Source organism: Neopelma chrysocephalum, unplaced genomic scaffold, assembly GCF_003984885.1.
Source record: "Neopelma chrysocephalum unplaced genomic scaffold, ASM398488v2 Primary Assembly neopelma1_76, whole genome shotgun sequence".
NCBI lineage: Eukaryota > Metazoa > Chordata > Aves > Passeriformes > Pipridae > Neopelma > Neopelma chrysocephalum.
The window spans coordinates 5628293-5644769 of record NW_020897737.1 but is presented as its reverse complement, the minus strand read 5'-3'; the positions used below and the strand labels follow the sequence as shown (position 1 = coordinate 5644769).

At 53.5% G+C, this 16477-nt stretch overlaps 2 protein-coding genes across 4 annotated transcripts in view; one reads left to right on the top strand and one right to left on the bottom strand.

Annotated features, from left to right (window-relative positions):
- Positions 1-438: 438 nt before the first annotated feature.
- ARX (aristaless related homeobox) lies at positions 439-8509 on the top strand. Of its 2 annotated transcripts, XM_027688903.1 has the most exons (6): positions 439-752; positions 1792-2512; positions 3826-3871; positions 5798-5867; positions 5952-6126; positions 7213-8509. In XM_027688903.1, exons 1-6 carry the CDS (start codon positions 560-562, stop codon positions 7451-7453), a joined length of 1446 nt encoding a protein of 481 aa, XP_027544704.1. In that variant the 5' UTR covers positions 439-559; the 3' UTR covers positions 7454-8509. The 2 variants fall into 2 exon arrangements, with proteins under 2 accessions (XP_027544704.1, XP_027544703.1); XM_027688902.1 differs by having other exon boundaries at positions 5798-6126.
- Positions 8510-12299: 3790 nt separating this feature from the next.
- POLA1 (DNA polymerase alpha 1, catalytic subunit) overlaps positions 12300-16477 on the bottom strand; it is a 193260-nt gene continuing 189082 nt past the window's right edge. For both annotated transcript variants that reach the window (XM_027688900.1, XM_027688901.1), the window contains exon 37: positions 12300-13580. In XM_027688900.1, the coding sequence (XP_027544701.1) occupies positions 13408-13580 (173 nt within the window). In that variant the 3' untranslated portion in view covers positions 12300-13407. The remainder of the gene's footprint in view (positions 13581-16477) is intronic.

Genomic DNA, 16477 nt, shown 5'->3' with positions numbered 1-16477 from the left:
GCGCCAGGCCGGCGGCGGAGCCGCCCGCGGGAAAACGCGGCGCGGATCCCCCGGCGGCGCCCACGCCATCCCGCTCCACCATCGCCCGGGGTGAGGAAAGGGGCGGGCGGGGAGCGGGACGCCGTCGGGGCGGGGTGGGGGAGGACGGGGTAAGGCGTTCCACGAAGGCTCCGCCGCCTCCGCCCATCCCGGCCGCCCCCGACGGCTCCCCCGTGCGGGTCCCCGCCGGCTGCCGCCCCCACGGAGCGGGGGCGGGGCGCGGCAGGAGGGGCGGGGCGGGGCGGGGCGGGGGGGCAGCGCGGCGACTCGGGGCGGGCGCCGATCCGGGGCGCTCCGAGCCGGGCTTTGCCGGGCGCCGTCTGTCGGCGGCTGCCCGGCCTCCGGCGGGAGCCAATCAGGGGGCGGCTGCCCGCACGTGGAGCCGAGGGGACTCAAGAGCGCCGCGGCCGCCGCTCACTCCCCCCGTGACGGGCGTCCCGGCGGCACCGGGCAGCGCCGCGGGGGCGTCCGCGCCGCCGCTCCCGCCTCGGCCCCACGGCTCGGCCCCGCCGCCGCCGCCATGAGCGGCTCCTACCCGGAGGAGAGCTGCGCCGAGCGCCCCGAGTGCAAAAGTAAATCGCCAACTTTGCTGTCCTCCTACTGCATCGACAGCATCCTGGGCCGGCGGAGTCCCTGCAAGGTGCGGCTGCTCGGCACCGCGCCCGCCCTGCCCGCCATCGCCGCTCGCCCCGACACCGACAAGGCCGCGCAAGGTAAGCCCCGCTGCCCCGTTCCGCTCGTCCCATCCCTTTTCCCTGGCGTCGGGCAGGGCCGGCTCTGTGTCTCCCCTCCCCGTACAGCCCGCGGCTCGGCCCCGGCCCCGCTCCCCACCCGCACCGCACGGCCGGGCGCGGCCTCGGAGCTGCGGCCGCCGTTATCCCGTTACCGTGCTTGTTGGCGGCTGCTGTGCTGCCAGGGAGCGCGGCCGGAGCCGTGCCCGGAATTCAGTCCTTCTGGGAGGGTATCGGATACCGGCGCTTTAGGCTTCTCTTGCTTTCGATGTAGATTTAATTTTTTAATTTAAAATAGATCGGTGCGAGCTGTGATTTGTGGTCGCTCGTTCGCCTTAGACTTGTACCGAGTCTCGGCGAGCGAGCTGGGGCCGCGCCCGGCAGGAGCAGGCGGTGAGCACGGGGCGCCGGCAGCCGCCGCCCTCAGCCCAAAGTTGGTAGCAGCCTCCTCCGGGGCCGCGGGGAGCCCGGCTGGGCAGCTTCCGCGGGCGGCCTCGCTCCCGCTTTTCCCGGCGTACACAGGCGGGTGGGATTCTTTCCTCCAAAAGCAAAGCCAGACTTTGGGAGTGCAGGGAGACGACAGGAGGGGGAACAAAACAAAAAAAAAGCTATTGAAGGAACCCCGGCCCGCCAGTGCTGCCCCGCCGTGCGGGATGGGGTCCGGCGCTGGCCGCTGTCGGAGAGGGGCCGGCGCAGGCCCGGGGCTGCCCGAGCCCCCGGAGCCTGTTCTGCCTCTGAGCGGGGCGCTGGGCCGGGCTCTGCGGCCGGGAGCAATTTCTTCCCAGGCCGGGAGCAGGGGCTGGCCTGGGGAACGGGTTAGGGGGGGTCTACCCCGTAACGGGATGGAAAATGATGCCCGAAAGGTGGCTGTGGGACTGGGATCTCGCCCTGGGCTCTTCGCCCAGATCCTGCTGACCGTGTCTCTCTCTTCCTTTCTCTCTTTCCTCCGCGCCCTTCTCTCCCCAACACCTGCCCGCTCCGTCCGACTGCTGCGGCCGCCTACGCCACTCTCCTGGCTCAGGGTCCCCTAAGGGCAGCCCCCCTTTCGAGCCAGCCGAGCTGCACCTTCCCCCCAAACTGCGCCGACTCTACGGGCCGGGCGGGGGCCGGCTGCTGCCGCCGCGGGCGGCAGGGCCGCGGGGGGACCGACCCGAGGGGCGACCGGAGGGGGGCGCCGGCCCCGTGCCCGCCGCTGCCCCGTGGGACACGCTGAAGATCAGCCAGGCGCCCCAGGTCAGCATCAGCCGCAGCAAGAGCTACCGCGAAAACGCGCCCTTCGTGGCGCCGCCGTCCGCCCGGGACGAGCTGGGCAGCCCCGCTGCGCACGTCGAGGAGCGGCCGGGCCCTGCCGCGCCGGCCGCCGAGGAGGAAGAGGAGGAGGAGGACGAAGAGATGCTGGAAGAGGAGGAGGACGAGGAGGAAGAGGAGCTGGAAGACGACGAGGAGGAGGAGCTGCTGGGCGAGGACGGCGGGGGGCTGCTGAAGGATGCCCGCCGGGGCGCGGCCGCAGCCCCCGGGGCGGAGGGCGGGGATCTGTCCCCCAAGGAGGAACTGCTGCTGCACCCCGAGGACGGCGAGGGCAAAGACGGCGAGGAGAGCGTCTGCCTCTCGGCCGGCAGCGACTCCGAGGAGGGGCTGCTCAAGAGGAAGCAGCGCCGCTACCGCACCACCTTCACTAGCTACCAGCTGGAGGAGCTGGAGAGGGCCTTCCAGAAAACCCACTACCCCGATGTCTTCACCAGGTACCGGCGCCGGAGCCTCGGCCGAGCGCGGAGAGGGCGAGCCCCGGGGGGACGGGACGGGGCCGCAGTGCGTGTGCTACACCCCCGTCTCCAAACCGACCCCGGGGGTGAATCCTGCCTCGGGCACCCTCGGGTTGGGAGGAGACGGGGAACATTGCCGAGTTCCGGAGGGACTCAAGCCGGCAGCGCCCGGGCAGGCCCGCCTGAAGGCCGCCGCCGGGGACTATTTTTACCCCTTGCCCACCCCTCCTCTTGCCGCGGCCGCCGCCGGGATCGGTTACGCGCTCCTCGTGGGCTGGAGCCTGGCCCGGCCCGGGGAAGCCCCGGCAGGGGCACAGATCAAAGCGCCGCTGCCTAAAAATACTGGCCTGGCACGTCGGGGCCTCTCGCTGCCCGGAGCCGCCTCCGAGGAGCCCCGCGGGGCCCGGCTCGACTCTGTCCGCACTTTCGAGGTCATTTTTCCGTTAAGAATGGGAGCTCCGTGGCAGTGGATCTGGCCGCCTGCTCCTCTGCGGGAAGTGCAGGCAGGAAGAGAGGTAGAGCCGCCAGCCCCCTCCCTGCGCTGCCCTAAAACTGCAGCTCCCCCCTCCCGCCTTAAGGCCAGAGGGGGGCTGAGTCCCCAGAGCCGCCCTTTTCGATCACGGAGATCCTCCCGGCTTCTCGTTTGTTTTGCCCGGGAAGGAGAGGGGGGATGTTGGGGCAGGAGTGTCCGCGGAGGCGTTTTGTTGCCCGGCCCTCGAAGCCGCGCATCGCCCGCGGGTCTCACCTCGGGGCGCTGCTTGGCCCCGGCCTCGGGAGCGGCTGCCCGGGCTGTGTAGGAACATACCGCGCTTTTTTTCGTTGGTGTTTTTTACGGCTTTGGCTTTTTCGCTGGTGTTTTTTACGGCTTTGGCTTTTTCGCTGGTGTCTTTTACGGCTTTGGCTTTTTCTCCGGGGCTTTTCACGCCCGGCGGGCGGTCGTGTCCTGGTTACGCTGGGAATGCTCCTCTCTCGGGCATAGAGCTGATGAGCGATTTTCCAGCGCCTTAGTGTTTTCCGATTTGCCTTAATTACGGCAACGCGAATCGCAGTGTGGGGCTGCCCAGCTGCTGTCCGTCCCCTACACCGCGGCTGCAGCGGGGACTGGCCAAATTTGGGGAGCGGCGGGGAGGGGGTTCTAAAACCCGAGAGTCCCGAGTGACGCCCAGCTCGGTGGCGACAGGGACAGGTGGTATCCGCCCGCGGCCTGGCTCCGCTTCCCCTGGGCACCGGGATTTTGGGCGCGGAAGCCTCGGGGTGCCCTGGGCTGACGGCGGCGTGTGTGTCTCCCCCAGGGAGGAGCTGGCCATGAGGCTCGATCTGACCGAAGCCCGAGTGCAGGTGAGTGGCGGCGGCGGGACCGGGACGGGCGCGTCCCTCGGCGGTGCCCGGGAGGAGAGTGGCCCCGGCCCCTGCAGGGCCGAGCTATCGGCTGGCGAAACCCCGTGTCATTAAAACTCAGGGCCCCCACGGGGCTTCGGTTGTTAGAGACCCGCTCGGCCGCAAGTCGGGTATTTGGCTGCCATCAAATCTCCAATCGGGCTTCATAAAAGCCCACTTAGTGCTAGAACAAACAGGGCCATTTGAAGGCGAAATGTTGTTTGATTTCCTCTCCGGCTGCACAAGGAGCTGGCTAATGCTATTTGATTTCCCATTTTTGATAGCAATAAGCCTGCATTGATCTAATAGTGAGTGAGTGCAATGCTATTAAAGGTGTTTGCCGCCCCATACCAGAGAGCATTTCCCAACCCGGGTCTCATAACCAAAGAGACGATAAACATTGGGATGCCCTGATTGCCAACAGAAAACAGATGTCTCTGGGTTTGAAGCTGAGCAAATCACTTTACAGTTAAAATCGGGCGCTGATAAAGCATAATAAATTCCATATGGCTCATTTAATACACAACAGCTTCTTGCATTAGAGGGGCTAATGATGAGATTTGTCCCCTCCTTTCTGTTGACACATTTCTCCATTGTCAAACAGAGATGTGACAGCAAATCAGTATTTTCAGCTCAGGGGAACAAGTCGTGGGAAAGTTAAATAACTTTTTAAAAAGAAAGACACCCCCTTTCTCTCTCCTCTATTCATGGCAGAAGATGTAATTAAGTGAATATGAATTATGAGAGTCCCTTCGTTTACCTTTGGGTGTACTCAGACTTATTAATTCAATAAGGGGGAATTGTAGCGAGGACAGCTTGCTAATTGAGTTTTAGCGGGGAGAGACGCTCCCTCCATGCCAGGCTGTTGCCTTCCCCGTGAACGCAATGCCTCTTCCTCGTGGGTACCCAGATGGGAGTGCGTGGAGATCAGTTCTCACTGAATAACTGAACGGAGAGACTCACAGCACTGTTGCCTTTCTCCCTTCCCGGAGAGAAGGGTTCTCACGCTGAGCTTACAAAACTCAGCCTAACGGGGAAAACTCAGTCCACACCTGCCCCAAGAGATTTACAAACGTCTGTCTCTCTTTAAGTCTCTCTCTCTTTAGGTGTGTGTGATGATCGCACACTTGGTTATTAAGGGAATACTTTATTTTCCTTTGAAACGCGGTGTTTTTTCCTCTACCTCTCTGCTGGTTTAAGCCCGCATTAGTTCACGATTGTTGCTTTGTGGGAGGGGTAAAAGAGAAAAAGGACGGCAGTGCCGCGGCACCCTAACTAACTTTCGTAAAATAGATCCTAAAAGGGCAGCCTGGAAAGCTATATTTGCTACTTTGGTTGACGTCTGAAACGAAGAAATAGTTTTTGAGGCAGTGAAATTCACGATTTTTTCCCTCTCTTTAAATCTGAAGGGGGAAAAAAAAAAGTACTCTCTCCAAACGATATAATTTGTAAATATGCTCCTTAGAGAAAAAAAAAAAAAGCGGTGTGGGTGTGAGTGTGGAATAATTCCCGCATAGTCCCCTTGGGAAATCGTATTTCTGCTGTTCCAATGCTGGGGGAGCCGCCCCCGGCGCCGACAGCTGCCCCACACCGCCGACCTGCCACGAACGAGTGTGGAGGTGCGGAACTGCTGCGCCCCTGCGGGAGCCAGGGCTCGGGGCAGGGCCAGGGGTATCACCGAGAGCTCCGGCATGGGTCGGCACCGCCCAGAACTGCAGCGCGGCTCTGACACGCGTGTATCCCGCGGGCCGGCCCCTTTGTGGGGTGCCCCCGCTTTGGGGGCTGCGGAGGAGCGGGCGCCGTCGGGCCGGTGCGGGCTCCTGCGCGGCTCGCCCCGCCGAGGGCGCGGGCAGGCGTATTAAAACCGGTCTTTCTTTTGGCTTTCAGGTATGGTTCCAGAACCGTAGGGCTAAGTGGCGGAAGAGGGAAAAGGCTGGGGCTCAGACACACCCCCCAGGTTTGCCTTTCCCTGGTCCCCTGTCAGCAACTCACCCCCTCAGTCCATACCTTGATGCTAGTCCTTTCCCTCCTCATCACCCAGCTCTAGACTCCGCCTGGACCGCCGCCGCCGCCGCGGCCGCCGCCTTTCCCAGCCTGCCGCCGCCGCCCCCCGGCTCCGCGGCGCTGCCCCCCGGCGGGACCCCGCTCGGCCTCGGCACCTTCCTGGGCGCGGCCGTGTTCCGCCACCCTGCCTTCATCAGCCCCGCCTTCGGCAGGTACCGCCCGCCCACGCGCGACCCGGCACCGGGGGGCCCTCGGGGCGGGGGGGGGCGACGGCTCCGGGGCTGGACCGCGGGGACACCGCGGGGCTATCGCGGAGGATCTCGGGGTTATCGCGGAGGGATCTCGGCCCCACGCGGGACCCGCCGCGCGCGGCCGCCCCGGCGTTCGAACTTGGAGCGCTCGGCATCCGGCGCCGATTGGGCGCCGCGCGGGTCACGTGCTCCCGTCCCGGCCTCCTATTGGGCGAGGGCGGCCTCGCGCCCGCCCCCCGCGCGGCCGCGGGTGCCCCGTGGGGGCGGACGGGCCCAGCCATGGCGGCGGCGGCGGGAGCACAGGCGGTCCCGCGGGGCAGGGGCGCGGCAGGGGCCCCGCGGAAACCGGTGCTCCCACGCAGACACTAAATTGTTGCGTGGGTTGCCCAACGTGCACGCGTGGCCTCTGCTTTGCCGGGGTGGCGAGAGTTGCTGGTGTTTGGCCGTTCGGGGTGAACAGAAGCTGTGACATCCCGGGCGCCGTGAGCGCCTCCGGCCAGGGGTGTCCGTCAGGGGCGAATTTTTAGCTGTGGGCGTAAGCGGGGCGGAGCAGCTTCCACGGGTTATTGTCGGGTCGAGCTCCCGTGGGCTCCGCGTTCCTCCACGCGAAGCGTCCGCAGCCGAAGCCGGGGAACCCCCGGGCAGTAACGGCAGAGCTGCCGCGGAGCCGCGGCCGCCCCGTCGGGGCGCAGAGCGGGGCGCTGGGGCAGGCGGAGGGCGAAGGACCCGGTTAACGGAGCGCTGCCTTCCCAGCACCGAGGGTTTCCCTTTTTTATTTTTTTTTTCTCTCCCTAGGGAGAAACCCCCCTCGCGTCCCCCTCCCTGCCGGCTGTACCCCGCGGGAACACAAGGCGGGGAGGACCAGCCTCAGCGATTTTTTCTCTTGTTTTTTTTTTCCCTCACAAAACTATCTTTTGCATCTCCGGCGTCGGGTATTCCCAGCGAGTCTCCCAATCTCCGCCGCGTCCCCGCGCAGCGGAGAGGAGGCGAGCGGGGCTATGCGGTCCCCGGCTCGGCGGTGACGGCCCCTCTGTGCTTTCCTTGCAGGCTCTTTTCCACCATGTCCCCCCTGGGCAGCGCCTCCAGCGCCGCGGCCCTGCTGCGGCAGCCGGCGCCGGCCGCCGAGGGCGCGGTGGGCTCGGCGGGGCTGGGGGACCCGGCCAGCGCCGCCGCCGACCGGCGGGCATCCAGCATCGCCGCCCTGCGGCTGAAGGCCAAGGAACACGCCGCCCAGCTCACCCAGCTCAACATCCTCCCCGGCAACAGCACGGGGAAAGAGGTGTGCTAAGGCATGGCCGCCGTCCGCGGGGTTCGGGTTAGGTTTGGGATTTTTTTTTAGGGGGGGAGAGGGGAAAAAAGAGAGAGGAGGGGAGAAAAGAGGAGAGTAAATACGCGAATCAATAAAGGTCACCTCAGACAGCACGAATCAAGACCAGACGGGAGGAAAAATTAGTAACGATTTTTTTAAAAAGAGGACCAGCAGCTGAGACTGTGGTGGGTTCTCGGTTTAGGAACTTGGAGACAGCGAGCGCCTCTCGCATCACACGAGTGAACAGACACTTGCAAGATCCTGAATAAGTAACTCCTTGGCTGGTACATTTCTTAAATGTACGACGTGTCCATTTCCTCTCTGAACTCTAAGGGAGGGGGGAAAAAAAAAAAAAAAAAAAAAAAAAAAAAAAAAGCCCTAATAAAAGTTACTATATACTAGCGTTTCATACACTAAATATTTTTCCTTCTGTTTATCTGGCAAGAAAAAAAAAGAAAAAACAAATAGAATTGTAATTAAGAAAGAGAAAAAAAAGGAGAAGCAAAGAGGAGGGGAAAGCTGTCCTCATCTTCTTAAAATAACATCCTAGAAAGTTCAGTTGATCTGTTAGAAGCGCTGGAAAACTATTTTACATGTTGGTGCAACGAGCTGCGTATGCTAACCAAGGATGCTGCCAGTGCAGACTGAAAGTAAATTTGATGCTGTAAGATAACCAGTGCACTTAAGAGAAAGGGTATATCTTTTTCTTGTTATATTCTTTATCACTACACCAACCAAGGTTTTTATATCAAACCAAAGGGAAATACACTGCTAGAATATGGACTGTTTAAGTCACTAAACTGTGATTATTGATTCTGTACATACCATTGTTATAAAAAAGAACAGAGCTTTGTATATTTGAAATGTTATAAAACAATTGCACTCAGTGTAGTGTTGTAAAAGTTTGTCATTCTGTAGATTCTTACTGTGTTGTAGATATAATAGGGTTCCTAGACAAATATTTATGTACAAACCCTTTATTTAACTTATTAACTGTAGAGGTTTCTGAAACCCTCAAGAGGCGATGGTACAGTACTTTTTCGTGTAATGTCGTTATTGTTAACACTTTTCCTTGCTATCCGGTGGAGAAGTGCCACGTTCAGAAAAAAAATAAACAAAAATATATGTTTAACAAAAACAAACCAAAAAAAAAAAAAAAAAAAAGAACAAAAGAAAAAGCAAAAAGCCCGGTCCTTGCGGGGGCTGCAGGGCCACCGGGGCCGGGGGCGCCCAGGGCTGAGCCCCGCCGGGCCGGCCGGGGGCTGCGCTCCGCCAACCCCGCCGCCGGGGACCCCCCCAAGGGGTTTGGGTGGGCGAGGGTCGCTCGGTCGCGGTCGACAGCCAGAGCTTAGGCGGGGTGAAAACGAGGTGCCGGCGGCCCCGTTCGCCAGGGGATTTGCAGATCGCGAGGTCCGGAGGGGCACCCACGGCTCTACTGCCCACGCTCTGCCGTGGGCACCGTGGTGTGTCCCCCCCCCGCCCCACCCCACAGTGCGCTGGGGTCGCCTCTCGGTGTCTGCGACCCCACAGCGCGGGAAACCGCCCCACGCACACTCGGCAACTTCCCGGGCGGGGACGGGGCAGCCCCTGACTCCGCCGCTGCTGAAAGCCGGGGGCGGGGGAGAAAAACGGGAATTTTGGGGAGCGCTTTGCTTGTCTCTCCCGCACCTTTGGGGTCACAAAAGTTTCTACGCGCCTGCCACTCCTTTCTTCCCGAGATGAACTTCCTTTTTCCTTTATTCCCCTTTGGGTGTTATTCTTTTTCTCTCTTCTTCTTTTTTCTTCTTTTCTTTTTTTTTTTTTTTTTTTTTTTGGTTTGGGGTTTTTTGTTTGTTTGTTTGTTTTTAAATTTTTTTTGGACGCAGCGCTCTCGTGTGCCTCTTCCACGGAGCAGGGGCCGAGATGCGTGAAGTGCCCCGGCCGCACGCCCCGCGCCCCTTCCCGGTCCCGATGAGTCCTGGTCCGCCCGGCCAAGCCCTGATCCCCGACGGCCGCGTCTGTGGGGCCGGACCGGAGCGCCGGGATGTGGGGAATTTTTGGGGTGATTTGGTCTAGTCGCGGCAGCGCTCCACAACGGCGGGCCGGGGCCGGAGAAGAGCCCCCCCGGGCTGGGCGAACGGAGGGGGCTCGGCCCGGCCCGGCGGGGCGATGCCGGCTCCGGAAGCCACCGACCGGGAAGCGCCGCCGGAGCGAGCATCACGCGTGGGAGCCCGCCGCGACCCTTACTCGCAGCCCCCCCCCCTTTCCACCCACGGCATTTCACATCCCACACCCCCAACCCCGCCCGCCCCCAGCCGTATTTTTGAGTTCTAAAACCCACCATAGGCGCGAAAAAATTTTATGGGAAAAATAAGGCTTGTTCCCTGGACGTTATTAACAGTGCAGACTGAAATATACATTTTTGCCTTAAAGAAAAGGGAATCATTATCAAGCCATTAGGCATTAAGAAATGTCATTCAGTCATTTTTATTCATTCCGCTGAAATCTTCGTAAAAGCCCGAATCATACTTCTGCAAGCAGCAATTTTGTTAATCCAGGGGGTTATTACTCTGGTCCCTTATTAGGATCTATACTGCTGCCAAGCAATCCTATAACCTTCTCAAAAGAAGTTTACCTCCGTGTTATAAAACCAGTAGTGGTATTTATACTGTGCAATAATTAGTGTATTACCTGAATCCACTAACAGGTTCATTTTATCTCCGCACAAAACCCCTAGTCTGCTTATAGAAAGCTTGTGCCTCCTTTGGTGCTGTTAAAGTGGTGAAAGAGTGAATGAAGGCTGGTAGCACTTTCTCCTTTCGCCGTGCCTTAATTCCCATCTCTTTTTGCTCTCATCCAATTAGTGCAGTGTATTAAGCGGTTTATCATCTCATAGTCAGCTATTGAGAGAAACAAGGCGAACACTTTGCAATAGAGCCTGCTCTCCTTTGACACCCTCAGGTACTTACATATTCCACTGTGCTATGAATAATAGAGGAAGAATAGAGCGCTAATTCCCTCATCAAAGAATGCCTTGTCTGCTGCTTTGCTCAACAACACCATTCTGATCAAAAGAAAAGCAATAAAGCTTAGCATAACAAAACGAAACCTACTTATTAGCTTAGTGGTTAAATTAATGCAGAGCCGCTGCTATTCAAAACCAAGGTTTGAAAACAGCCTCCAACAACCTGATAATGCTGCCTTCGGGATGAAGGAATTTTAATCTGAAATTTGAAGCTGGCACAGATGAGTTAATCTATTAAACTGCTATAAGGAGGGTGCGGGAGAACTATTCAATTAAGGCACATTTAAGGTGCTCTGCAGAAGACGGGGAAGGATGTGAAGGGGAAGATGTGCTCTGCTTCGGCCTTAGAAAACTGCCTTTGGCGGCGAAAAGAGGAATTTTGGCACAGCAGCAACCGTGTTTGCAGATGGGAATTGTTTTTCATATCGCATATGTCATCAGCAAAACCTGGCCACCGGCTCCATATATCAACACTCCTCTTACCCAACTGCAAATAAATACAAATAAACACAAACCTTCATGTTAAAAGTGTGAGGGGCGGGGGGTGGGCGGGGAGAAGGGGACACAAGAAGGGAAAGGAAGGGAAGGCGATTTGGGTCTCAAAACACAAACCTCCGAACTTCAGTCTTTCCCAAATTATTTACAGCACAGCATTTTCCAGCTCCATTTAATATTAAATGCTATGAAGATGATTTTGCGTTTCCCAGTCTTTCTGCGGGGCCAAGACAAGGCACGGTGCCCAGAGCTGATTAGAGAGGGAGAAGGGGAGGGGGAAAAAATCCAGTTTACTCCTTGCCAAGACTTCAGCTCCGAGATCTGACCAGCTTTGCTGAGAGGAATCAAAAAAAGCCTCCATTCGGGGTAGAAGCCCTCTCTTCCCATATCCTGACCCCCAGACTGTGGCTGGCTGTGGTGGTGGGGGGCTCCAGGGCTATGCCACTCACTGCTCCTCCACCTCAGTGTGGGGGGGAACAGCCCCTTGCAGGGCCACTCTGTGCTGCTGCACCTTTACACAGTCATTCCACAACACTCTCATTTAATCTAAACATCCCTAAACTTGCAAATTAACAGGCTCTTCAGCGGTAATTATACAGATACATACAAGTGCCACAGGGTCAGGTTATGCCATATCTATCCATTTTATTTGTATACCTAATGTTTGGAAGAGAAGGTCACACTTTTCAGTTTTCTAAGGCATTCTACCCAGTTACTATCAGTAATATCTTCATAATCCTAATTGTGTTGGACACGAAAAATCTAAAAACCCCTGCATGAAATTACAGGAAACTGGGATCTTTTGAAGATCTGAAACTTCCACATGTCATCTCAGAAGCAACACCTTCTCTTCAAGAGAAGTCTCCAAATAAAGTCTGTTTAACAGTACTAACCCAACTAAACACATTGGGAAGGAATGATAGCTCACCAGGGGTGGGACAACACCTGCACAAAAACAGGGATTGAGTAGGTGCCATTTCCCACAGTAGAGATTCAATGTGAGAAAAAATGAAAGGATTTAGCCCCAAAAGTTGCTTGGAAGACAACTGTGTATTTAAGCATATTCAAAGTGACATTGCACACACTGACACACAGCCTCTTCCAGTGCCACCTCAGGGACAAATGAGTATCATGAAACACTCTTAACACAGACACGTATCCCTTCAGTGCCCAACACATTCGTGGCTGATGCTCTTACTTCAATCTCCCTTTGTTAATGGCTGTTCATCCTAAAAGCAGACACAAGCAATCCTGTAGGACCAGGAAAAGTCTGGAGCAATATGAGCCAGCATGGAGTATTTTCAACCATCAGATCCCAGAATCAAATTCTCTTTTACTAGAAAACTTTATTTTTTTCCTTCAAGTGTGAAGAAAACTTTACATTTTATACTGTTTAGGATTTAAATGGAAAACATCATAACCTTACATTAATATATCACATTGCAAGCTTAACGGTGAACATGAGTAAAACAATATTTTGTGTACAAAAGCATGTACCCAAATTTATGCTCTTCTTGTCATATCTGCTTGTCATTTTATTAAAAGTAAATGAAAAATACAATTTGTTTTTAAAACTGTAAAAGCTCCAACATAGTAATTATTACAGAACAGTAACAATGATTTACTGCTTTCCATTCCCCTGTTTTTGGTTACAATACCATCCTAAACATATTTTTCCCTATCAATTGCTTACTTTCAAATGCTTTGCATGGAAAGAAATGTAATACATTTATATCCACTGTATGTGTTTAACGGGTTTTGTACATCTGCATGTCTTTACATCCACATAGGTTTTTCAACATGGCAAAATACTATGCTTAAAGACTCTTGGAAAGACTTCTAATAAAAAGATGGTCCCTATTTTTAGCACCTCCAGGTTTCAGTCGTTCTTTAATGAATTCGAAAGTAAAGCATCCCTACCTCTGTTCAGAAGGTAATAGGACATTTAAAGGCATTCAGGTTTAGTATTGTTTTTAATTGGTATGTTTATGATCAGGAAGAAGATAAACTGTGAAAAGGCAAAACATTAGTGCTCCTACTGAGACCTCTACTAACCTCTCTTCCTGAGAGCACCTCTACTAAATACCCTGGAGCAAAGTCTAGGATCACTTACATTCCAGCAACTCTCACTGGGAATTATCCAATTAAAGCAGCAATTCCCCCACCCCCTTTTCCCTCATAGGTCTAAATACACAACAAAATATATTGCAAAAATCAACTACTCTGTATTTTAATAACCCTGGTTTCTCATTGAATTAAAAAAAAAAGGAAGATGAAAACACCTCAAATATTTAATGTCCACATGAATCTTCCATATTTTCCTCCTCCAAAGAGACAAGATTATTAAAACATCATTGTGCATACTGAAATAGAGTATTGCTGAAGAGATCATTTCTGATAAACAAGGAACTATCCTCCCTCCATTTTTAATCAATCACTGTCTTTCATTATTGGACACTCTCTCAGATCTTCCCATAGTGACGGTGAAGAGTTTGCCGAGGTTCACTTCTGAGTAGGCACTCATGGACAGGTATTTGTCTACAGTGCTCTTCAGTCTTTTGTAGGCCTCAGACACTTCCTTCCTGAGCTGCTTCTTCTTCATATACTCTAAAAAAACAAAGAGGAAAAAAAAACAACAAAAAACTGAGAAGGATTAAATGACCACAGAAAGGATTTTTGCATTCACTAGGACTGTGAATCATAGTTAGCAAAAAGGACATTTACAGCAAACTCTCCCAAGTTCTGCTGCCTTTCCCTGCAGTGCCACACCAGCTGGTGAGGGGCCATGGTGAACCTGTAAAAGGAGCCAAGGCTGAAATTCCCTCAGCCCCACTGGCATGGGTGCAGCAGTTCCTGCCAGGAGCTGGCAAGAAGAACCACTTGCCCAGTTTTGACATCTAACTTGGGTGAAATGGGGGTTCACTAAGTCACAGCAGAGAAAATATGTGATAGCAGGGCTGGCTCTGAAAGGACCCCATTTAAAATGAGCAGGTGCCTTAACTCAGTGAGAACTATGCAGAGTTCCCAGGGGTTTGAAGTAGGGAGAAGGTTGACTTCAGAAGTGAAGGAAACCGCGCTTCACTTCTCTCACCTCTCCTGCTGCTGCTGCTGCTAATACTGGCACTGGCACAACCTAGGACAGACTTATCACCAGTCTTGTGTGTTCTCACATGCACCTTGTGTGCAGGATGGGAATCGGGATGCTCAGCACTAGAGAGGCATTGGAAAGAAAAAGGAAGTAGAACAAGGGGAATTCCATGCCACCCTACACTAAAATAGAAGATGCCTGGTACAGCAATCACGAGATGTCAGGTTCACCTGACACATAAATGAAGAGAGTAATTCCCAAATGCTTGATTAAGAGATGTCTGGAGAACAAGACATCTACCCACCTGTACCTTTATGTGTGTGCAAAGTCATGTACGTGCACATGAGTCTGTATATATTTCAGCAGGGAAGCCCAAACTGTTAAATTTTAGATTTTTTTTTTTTTTTGTTAAATTTTATGCCATCAAAAAAATCCAGGGATTTTATTTGGGTGGTTGTCCAGCTTTTGCTTTACAAAGACTGTGGACAAAGACTAAAAGAGCAAAGTATTCCACTATTCTGCTATACAGCAATGCCAACTGGATGCAGATGTGGCGCAGTTGTGCTCTTACTTTCCAACCAACTTCACATTCAGCTCCTACCTGAGTGCCTGTGCCTGCAGTTACACCTTGGAACAGGCCACACTGGATAGTGGATATATTGCAAAACCAGGTGCCTTCCCAGGCAGCTTTCTCCTGCTGGGCTGGAGGGACTCCAGGTCAAGTAGAACTAGGAGAGCACGGCACAGGTTCTTCAAGGTCGAGCTTTCAAGCCATTTAGGTGCAGTGTAAGCATGTGTCTTGTGAGAAACCAACATAATCCTTCTGATGCTCATTAGCTTTGACTAAAACCTGTTGCCTCATTTCTTCCTGACACCTTCACAACATCCGTACTGCCCTCCTTGCACTCTGAATGTGTAACAAGGGAGTCTCCATCCCCTGTTAAACAGCTTTCACTATATGGCAGTTCAGATGAAAAACCTGTCGTCTCTAAAACAGTTGAGTTTATATAAGAGAAAGTCTTGGGGGAGAGGGACATGCTGGTTCTTTGAGTCTACCTGTGCAAGGGATGAAATGACTCACTTTTGTGATGACTCACTTCTGTGATGTGACTGAGATGAAGGCGTCCCATCAGACACACCATCTCAGCAGCCAAGTCAAGGACTGCTACACAAGGAGATGGCAGGGAAGGGAGGCATGGTAACAGAAATAGCTATTACAGTTTTGGGGTTTGTGAATTTTTCCTCCCTGAGGATTTACAAATATTTCTGCAGAGCTTCAGATGTTTTAACATGAGCTCAGCAGACTATGGATATATTACAAACAGTAAGGTCTTACTGAGCAATTGCTACCTGCTTAGGTTTTCCATGTTATTCACAAAGTTCCACTGAACTCAGTGGCTTTTCATGAAGATATCAAATCTTTAAAAATTAACTTAAAATTTAAATTAACAATGCCAGACTGAGTAACTAAATACATTGATTAAAAGCACTTTGGTAAAAACCTTTCATCCATCCTTGTGAAGAAGGTATGTATTGTGCTGTCATATTCAGTTTTGTGTCTTTATATTGACAGCTCTGGGCAGTAAGCAAAAAGAGGAAGATGCCTCGTGTAAGATGCCACATTCTTACCATTACACAGACCATAACTATTAGCAGAATTGAATTTTCCTTAAATTACACCACCAGTAAAATAAAAACTTTGATTACATGAATCTGTTCATTAACAGGCTGAAGTCACTATGGCATAAACATATTTAATGATTCTGAAAATATTTAAATGTAGGGTTAAATTAAATACACCTTGAAAATTGTCGTAACTTTGTCCATAAAAACACCAATCCCACTTTGCCACAACTTCAGCTCTAACTAGTTTATACATTTTCTGGATAAATGATATAGTAAGTGGGTTCACTTGCCACTGTTCACTTGTTAGCCAAATCATGCTCTTTATACCAAGGAACTGAGGAAAATATCATCCTTGTAGCTCAAAACTAGGCTAAAATAATTTAAAGCTTCCTGGAGCTCAGGAGGGACCAAGGTAAAATGTATCACTGCAAACAGCTGGCACGTGTGAACAGAACAGGAAGGCACATTAATCATTAGAACATCGAGGCAAACAGTAAACCAGGGCTGAAAGTAGCAAAGTGAAATACAGGCCCCTGTACAGCTCCAATTCAGGCTCCAGGGCTCCAGCCATCCCACTAACAGAGCGCAAAGCTCCCCTCAACATTAAATCTAAACTTCAATTATATGCAATAACCTTTCTGACAGTATGCTTCAAACATTTCTTAGATGCAATTACCCTCATAGAGGCAAGCAGGAAAGGGTGGACTGAAAAAATGGAGAAATATGAGGGGCCTCGTTGAAGTAATGAGGCCAATTTTAAGTTTCAATTATAAGAGAATGGGAGCCGGGA